This window comes from Callithrix jacchus, chromosome 7 (assembly GCF_049354715.1).
Source record: "Callithrix jacchus isolate 240 chromosome 7, calJac240_pri, whole genome shotgun sequence".
NCBI classification, from domain to species: domain Eukaryota; kingdom Metazoa; phylum Chordata; class Mammalia; order Primates; family Cebidae; genus Callithrix; species Callithrix jacchus.
Window position 1 is genome coordinate 150,943,068 of NC_133508.1, and position 8,475 is coordinate 150,951,542.

An 8,475-nucleotide genomic window follows, 5' to 3' on the forward strand; every position below is an offset into this window, starting at 1 on the left:
TGGGACTACAGTCACACACAACCAAGCTCGGCTAATTTTTTGTATTTTAGTAGAGACAAGGTTTCACCGTATTGGCCAGGGTGGTCTCAATCTCCTGACCCTGTGATTCACCCACCTCGGCCTCACGAAGTGCTGGGATTACAGGAGTGAGCCACTGCCTCTTTTTGTTTTTTTTGTTATTTTGGGGTTTTTTTTGACACAGGGTCTTACTTGGTCACCGAGGCTGGAGTGTGGCGGTGTGATCACTGCTCTCTGCAGCCTGGATCTCCTGGGCTCACGCAGTCCTCCCACTTCAACTTCCCAAGTAGCTGGGACCACAGGCACGAGCCACCATGCCCAGATAATTTTTTTCGTTTTTAGGGACGGGGTCTCCCTATGTTGCCCAAGCTGCTATCAAACTCCTTGGCTCAAACCATCCTCCCACTTCAGCCTCCCAAAGTGTTGGAGCCACCGTGCCTGGCAGACCGTTCCTCTTATAAGAAAAACAATTTATTTCTTTTGGCAGTGACAAGTAGGGCGTTATTTGTTTTGATTGTAATGTGGTGTCCAGGAATTAGTACAATATGCTAGATTCGATGTAAACAGCATAAAGCACACTGGGATTATTACGTCCTTTGACTTGGTCACAGTATAATATATCAATACCCCTAAGACTGCATTTGATTGTTTAACTGTAATACAATATTACCGCTTATTTTATTTTTCCTTTCTCCCTTGATTCTACCATCCCCACCATCTGCTAGCCCATCCCCTCCCCCCTCCACCCACATAACCAATGTATCAACCTAGTTGTTAACATTTTTCTCTATACTCATATAATCACATATAGACAAATACAAATGTACACATATTCAATGCAGATTTTTTTGTCATTTAAAAAGTGACTACACCTTGTCTCTTTTACTAAAAACATTTTTGTGCGTAGAATCCCTCTAAGTCAACTGGTAGAGTACACATTTATTCCTTTTTATGGATGTTCTGAAATGTGAATGCACTATAATTTTTGTACCCATCACTCTATTGATGGGCATCCGTAGTATTTACAATTTGTCTGTGTGTGTGTTGCCACTTCAAATGCTGCAACAAATGTCCTTGGACATATGTCCTATAGTGTTTTTACTCCAATAGTTTTATTGAAACTAATGGTTTGATTTCAGAGGATAGATTCCCAGGACTGCAAATGCTGGGTCAAAGGGTATATGTATTTTATTTATTTTTTATTTTATTTTATTTTTGAGACCAAGTCTCAAGCTACCACCCAGGCTGGAGTGCAATGGTGCAATCTTGGCTCACTGCAACCTCTGCTTCCTGGGTTCAAGTGATTCTCCTGCCTCTGCCTTCTGAGTAGCTGGGATTACAGGTATATGCTATCAGGCCTGGCTAATTTTTGTATTTTTAGTAGACACAGGGTTTCACCAGCTTGGCCAGGAGGGTCTCGATCTCCTGTCCTCGTGATCCACCCACCTTAGCCTTCCAAGGTGCTGGGATTACAGGCATGAGCCACCGTGCCCAGCCAAAAGGTATATGTTTTTTTTAAAATAATAGCTGTTGTGATAGAATATTGTTTGCTAGGAAAAAACAAAGAAAAAGTAAAATAATAGCTGTTGCCAGATTGGTTTCCAAAAAGACTGTAACAGTGTATATTTCAGTAGCAGCACATGAAAATACCCCTTGCCCCCATCCCTGCAGCAATAGGTGTTATAGTGCATTCAGTAGGCATTATAATAAAAACCATGAAATAAAATCACTACTTCAACATATAAATACTACCCCAAATGAGAAGAAACTATGATACTAACTGGCAAAATGTGACAAGTATTTTATTGAAAATCAGCAACTACACCTGAGTTTTTAGTTAAATAAATCTCTCAAGTTTATTTCACTCTTAACTTTAAAATTAACACATAATAGACAAGGCATGGTGGCTCACATCTATAATTCCAGCACTCTGGGCAGCCAAGGTGGGTGGATCACCTGAAGTCAGGATTTCGAGACCAGTCTGGCCAACGTGATGAAACTCCATCTTTATTAAAATACAGAATTCGCCGGGCATGGTGGTGCATCCTGTAAGTACAGCTACTTGGGAGGCTAAAGCAAGAGAATCGCTTGGACCTGGGAGGTGGAGGTTGCAGTGAGCTGAGATCATGCCATTGCACTCCAGCCTGGGTGACAAGAGCAAAACTCCATCCCAAAAAGAATTAACATATAACACACACATAAAATGCACACAAATCATAAGTGCACACATCAATGATCAATGAATTATTGCAAAGTAAACACATTTGTATGACCACCACACAGGTCAAGAAAGCTATTACCAGCAGTTCAGAGGCCTACCTCATGCCCCCTTCCTCCTTCCTATAGAGAACCAGTCCTGACTTTTAATACCACTGAATAGGCCGGGCAGTTTGGGAGGCTGAGGTGGGTGGAGCACCTGAGGTTAGGAGTTCAAGACCAGCCTGGCCATCCTGGTGAAACCCCATCTTAAAAAAAAAAAAAAATACCACTGAATAGTTTTGGCTAGTTTGGAAATATACATACAAGTGGCATCATGCAATCTATACTCTTGTGTGTGTTTGGTTTTTCTTTCAACATTTTCTTTGTGAAGTTTCTTCATGTTTCTGATAGCAGTAGTTCACTCACTCTCATTGCTGTACAATAGTTCATTACTTGAATAATAAACCACAATTCGGCTGGGCGTGGTGGCCCATACCTGTAACCCCAGCACTTTGGGAGGCAGAGGCAGGTGGATCACCTGAGGTCAGGAGTTCGAGACCAGCCTGACCAACATGGAGAAACACTGTCTCTACTAAAAATACAAAATTTAGCTGGGCATGATGGCTCATGCTGAGGCAGGAGAATCGCTTGAACCCAGGAGGTGAACCGAGATGGCACCATTGCACTCTAGCCTGGGCAACAGGAACAAAACTTCATCTCCCCCCCAAAAAAAAAATTAGCCAGGTGTTGTGGTAAATGCCTGTAGTCTTAACTACTTGGGAGGCTGTGGCAGGAGATCACTTGAGCCCAGGAATTTGAGGCTGCAGTGAGCTATGATCACACCTCTGCATTCCAGCCTGGGCACAGAGCAAGATCTCATCTTTAAAACAAAACAATATAAATATTTGTGGTCTACTGTGTTTCTAGGTACTGAGTGGGGTTAGAACAGTTAAAAAAAAAAATAGACCATACCCAGACTGTCATGAAATTTACATTCTACTTGATGAGATAGCGGTAAATAAAAAATCAGATCATTTTATGAGGAAAGTGAAATGGAGCAACACTAAACGAGGAGGAAGGCACTAACCATGTGAAGACTGAGAGTATACCATTCCAGGCAAGGGAACAGCAAGCACGGAGGCCTGGAGGAAGGGATGGGCTTCAGGAAACAAGGAGAGCAGTGTACCTAGAGCAAGATGTGAACAAAGGCAAGGAGAGGAAAGGTAGACAGAAACTAGATTCTGTAAGGTCTTAAAATTCTTTTATTTACTTACTTGTTTAGAGATGGTGTCTCCCTGTGTCGCCTGGGGTAAGGTACAGCGGCTATTCACAGGAGCAGTGATAGGATACTGTGGCCTGGAACTCTGGGCTCAAACAGCCCTCACCCTCAGCTTCCCAATAGCTGAGACCACAGACTCACCCAACGTGCCTCTCAAGGCCTTTTATTTTAAATGCAGTGGCGAGATGGGCAAGAGATGTACCATCCACATCTTCCTTTAAGGCAGGACTTGATGCCCAGATGTGAAGCATGTAGTCAGCAAATAGCTCTTTCAGGATCTGCCTCAGACACAGAGAGCCTCACTGCTTAAGGATATACCCTTCTTGGAGCAGACCACATTTAGAGACTAAGTGAGCAGGGTTATAAAGCCCCAGTTATTTTCATCAAACAATTCTAATGGACAATTCTTGTTTCAGAGCTCCCTGATGGGTGGGCCAAAGCTATTTTGAGTCTGTATCACTAATTTCTTCCTCCGTCTAATTCAGATTTCTCTTTCTTCCTTTCACAGGTGTTAGACCTTAATAACATCTTGAATCCAAAACTCAATCTCTGCATCTGTGATAAACTCAACCTGTGACAAATGGGAAGCCAGCGAAGGATTCTTGAGCAAAGAATTCAAGGTATCTGATTTAGGTTTTAGATCACTCTGGCTACTGTATAGAGGATGGACTGTGGGAAGTAAAAGTGAAAACAAGACCAGTAGCTGTGGCCCAGGGGAGAGAGGGTGGTGATTTGATCTAGGAAGGAGAAAGGGGGAAGTGGATGGATTTGGGATATAATTTGGTTGTAGAAGTGATAACTGGTTTGCCGGGCATGGTGGCTCATGCCTGTAATCCCAGCACTTTGGGAGGAGCAAGGTGGGTGGATCACAAGGTCAGGAGCTCAAGACCAGTCTGGCCAACATGATGAAACACCATCTCTACTAAAAATACAAAAATTAGGCGGGCATGGTGGCTCGAGCCTGTAGTCCCAGCTACTCAGGAGGCTGAGGCAGGAGAATCGCTTGAGGTTGCCGTGAGCTGAGATCGCACCACTGCACTCCAGCCTGCGTAACAGAGCAACACTCCATCTCAAAAAAAAAAAAAAAAAAAAGAAAGAAAGAAATGATAACTTGTTCATCTCAAGCATTTTGATCAATTACCTTACAGAAAACAAATTTAGTGTGTTGAAGGAAACCAAAATATTTCTCTCTAAAATACTAGGGATTTTAGTTAAAATTAAAAGGTTAAAACACATGGGCACACTGCCCTTCCTAACTCTGCCTTAATCAACTCAGAAAGAGCTCAGAGACAGCAGTGCTAGAGGATCCAGGAGCAGACTTTCCTCTTCCCATTAATTGACCTTCCCACGTCTTCCTGCCTTTCGGAAGCCCAACACACTCTTCTTTGTTTCCTCACTATGTAAGATTCATGGCTCTGGCTGAGTGCAGTGGCTCACGCCTGTAATCCCACCACTTTGGGAGGCCGAGGCAGGTGGATTGCTTGAGGCCAGGAGTTCGAAACCAGCCTGGCCAACATGGTGTCACTCTGTCTCTACTTAAAATACAAAAATTAGCTGGGCATGGTGGCACATGCCTATAATTCCAACTACTCGGGAGGCTGAGGCACAAGATCTCCTGAACCCAGGTGGTGGAGGTTGCATGAGCTGAGAGAATGCTACTGCACTCAAGCCTGGGTGACAGAACAAGACTCTGTCTCAAAAAAAAAAAAAAAAAAATTCATGGCTCTTTGTTTAAAATAATATTTAAACAAGGTCCCTAAGCCACAGCCTGGAGAGAGAAATACTTTTGAACTGAGACCTCTCCCATTTGGGTACAGCATGTTAATAAACTTGTTTTTCTTTTGTTAATCTGACTGTTGTTTTCAAGTGTCTCAACTAAGAACCTAAAAAGGGTAAAAACAGAAATGATGTTTGATGTATTCTCCCCAACAGTGTGTTTTCATTTCTTTCATCTACTGTCCAGTAATCATTTCAAAAAAGAAAAGAGCATTAGTTACAGCCTGTGTGATGTGGCCCCTGCTTACCTGCACTCTCCCTCCTGTTCCAGCCACCTCAGCTTTTTCACTGTTCCTCCAGCGTGGCAAGTTTATTCCTGCCACATGACTCTTTCACATGGTGTTTTCAGATTTTCTCTGGCACTCCGCACACATTGCCCACCTAATTCTATTCATCCCTCAGGTAGCAGTTTAAATACTGTGTCCTCACAGGGTTTCTCTAGCACTGCCTCCTCTCCCAGTGAGGCTAGTTCCTGTAATTACGGGCTCACATAAATCCCTAGGTTTCTTTCCTTCCTTCCTCCCTCCCCTCCCTCCTTCCCTCCCTCCCTCCCTCCCTCCTTCCTTCCTTCCTTCCTTCTTTCCTTTTTTTTGAAATGGAGTTTTGGAGTTTCGCTTTTGTTGCCCAGGCTGGAGTGCAATGACGCAATCTTGGCTCGCTGCAAGCTCCGCCTCCTAGGTTCAAGTGATTCTCCTGCCTCAGCCTCCAGAGTAGCTGGAATTACAGGCATGTGCCACCACGCCTGGCTAATTTTGTATTTTTAGTAGAGAGAGCATTTCTCCATGTTGGTCAGGTTGGTCTCGAACTCCCGACCTCAAGTGTTCCACCCACCTCAGCCTCCAAAAGTGCTGGGATCACAGGCGTGGGCAGCCACACCTGGCCAAAAAGTTATGCTTATAGGACACTAGCTCAGTACATTACAGTTCATCCTGTGGAATGTTATGCAATATCTGAAAACAATGTGATAGATTTATAACAATATGCATAATACAATACCTCTTGGATAAAAATATAATTTTATACACATTTGTGTTTTTGTACAAATGGTATCTTTGTATTTTTGTACAGTTGGTTTGTATCATGATAGAGTATGAATGTAGATTTTCTGGAAGGATGAATAAGACAGTGTCAGTGGTGGTTGCTTCTAAACTCTGGAGTAAGGGATTGGCTGATAGAAAAAAGAATTTACTTTTCTATTTATACTTCCCTGGGTTGACTGATTGATTTGTTTACTATGTGAATATACTGTGTTATTTACTTTTCTATTTATACTTCCCTGGGTTGATTGATTGATTTGTTTACTATGTGAATATACTGTGTTTAACTTTTAGACACTTCTGGGGTCTCTTTGAAGTGAAAAAAAATTTAATACTAACATTAAAACAAAAGTTATGTTTGTGCACAATTGATTTTCTGAAATGAAGAAAGCTCTTAATTATATGTCTACACATGGAGCATGAGTTTATTCATTATGAAATTAATATCCAGCTCTCTGGTCTTGGCTGCAGAAGTGAGATGATGAAGGGAACGTCATCATTTGGAAAGCATCGCCATAAGACGCACACGTGCCGCCGCTGCGGCTCTAAAGCCTACCACCTTCAAAAGTCGACCTGTGGCAAATGTGGCTACCCTGCCAAGCGCAAGAGAAAGTATAACTGGAGTGCCAAGGCTAAAAGACGAAATACCACCAGGACTGGTCGAATGAGGCACCTAAAAATTGTATACCTCAGATTCAGGCATGGATTCTGTGAAGGAACGACATCTAAATCCAAGAGGGCAGCTGTTACAGCATCCAGTTCATCTTAAGAATTTCAACGATTAGTCACATAATAAATGTTCTGGTTTTAAAAAGTACAAATAAATAAAATAATTAATATCTAGAAGAAGTTTATTATATTTGAAAAGGATTTTGAAAGTTAGATTTTTATTTCATTCTATGTAAATTCCCAAGATGGAATAATTTTGGGGAATAACCAAATATAAATTAAACATTACGCCAAGCACGGTGGCTTATGCCTGTAATCCCAGCACTTTGGTAGGCTGAGGCGTGCTGATCGCCTGAAGTCAGGAGTTCGAGACCAGCCTGACCACCATGGAGAAACCCCGTCTTTACTAAAAATACAAAATCAGCTGGGCATTACCAGGGCTTTTAGAATGCTTTTTCTCATTTGCTGTGGACACGACCATAAAAAAATTTCCCAGTAGGTTTTCTATCTACTACCTTTCCAGCAATCAGCCTATTGGGAATATTTGATTAACTGTAATAGAAATGCAATACAAATATAATGTGAGCCACATGTGAATTTTCTTTTTTTTTTTTGAGACGGAGTTTTGCTCTTGTTACCCAGGCTGGAGTGCAATGGCGCGAACTCGGCTCACCGCAACCTCCGCTTCCTGGGTTCAGGCAATTCTCCTGCCTCAGCCTCCTGAGTAGCTGGGATTACAGGCATGCACCACCACGCCCAGCTAATTTTTTGTATTTTTAGTAGAGACGGGGTTTCACCATGTTGACCAGGATGGTCTCGATCTCTTGACCTCGTGATCCACCCGCCTCGGCCTCCCAAACTGCTGGGATTACAGGCGTAAGCCACCGCGCCCGGCCCAAATTTTCTTTTTTTTCTAATAGCTGTTTCATCGGTAATCAATGAGATTTTAAAATTGTCTTTTGGGCACTGTAGCCTAGATCTCTTGAATCATGCAAATGTGCTTTGCATTTGTCTTGTAACCCTTGTGCATTATAACCCTTGGGGGCTGCAGTTTGTGTGTAGCCGTTAACTCAGGCTGGTTCATTCATGTTCACTCACTGTACAATCATCTCTGGAAATGTAAATTTTACTTTTATATTTTTGTTATGTAGGGCTGACAGGACAAGTAGATTAAAATAAGCATCAGTTTCATTAAAAAGGGCTAACCTGAAGATAAATCTTTTCACTCCAACTCTTATTTTTTTTACTTTTTTTTAAAAAAACCTTTCTGCAAGTCTGACACTCCAACTCTTTAGAGGATCGAAAGTGACTTTGATGGGCAGTAGAAGGAATTACAACATGGAATTCCTTGAATAAAAATTGATTGACTTAAAAAAAAAAAAAAAAGCCTGGCGTGGTGGCTCACACCTGTAATCCTAGCACTTTGGAAGGCCTAGGTGGGTGGATCACCTGAGGTCAGGAGTTCAAGACCAGCCTGGCCATCATGGTGAAACCCCA

At 42.3% G+C, this 8,475-nt stretch overlaps 2 protein-coding genes and 1 non-coding gene across 12 annotated transcripts in view; all 3 read left to right on the plus strand.

Annotated features, from left to right (window-relative positions):
* LOC118143092 (large ribosomal subunit protein eL37) overlaps positions 1 to 7,155 on the plus strand; it is a 64,059-nt gene extending 56,904 nt beyond the window's left edge. For 3 of the 5 annotated variants that reach the window (XM_078332778.1, XM_078332777.1, XM_035252494.3), the window contains 2 exons: positions 4,005 to 4,116; positions 6,781 to 7,155. In XM_078332778.1, coding sequence (XP_078188904.1) covers positions 6,788 to 7,078 — 291 coding nt within the window. In that variant the 5' untranslated portion in view covers positions 4,005 to 4,116; positions 6,781 to 6,787 and the 3' untranslated portion in view covers positions 7,079 to 7,155. Of the gene's footprint in view, positions 1 to 4,004; positions 4,117 to 6,760 lie in introns of all 5 variants that reach the window. The other 2 variants (XM_078332779.1, XM_035252495.3) reach the window with 1 other exon arrangement.
* The window catches only part of LRIG2 (leucine rich repeats and immunoglobulin like domains 2), a 191,585-nt gene that overhangs the window by 56,904 nt on the left and 126,206 nt on the right, over positions 1 to 8,475 (plus strand). For all 6 annotated transcript variants that reach the window (XM_078332775.1, XM_078332772.1, XM_035252490.3 and 3 more), the window contains one exon: positions 4,005 to 4,116. The gene's annotated coding sequence lies outside the window, so the exon portion shown is untranslated. The remainder of the gene's footprint in view (positions 1 to 4,004; positions 4,117 to 8,475) is intronic.
* On the plus strand, positions 7,404 to 7,524 carry LOC118143478 (small nucleolar RNA SNORA32). Its single transcript, XR_004727690.1, has one exon. It is a non-coding gene; the product is annotated as a small nucleolar RNA SNORA32 (small nucleolar RNA).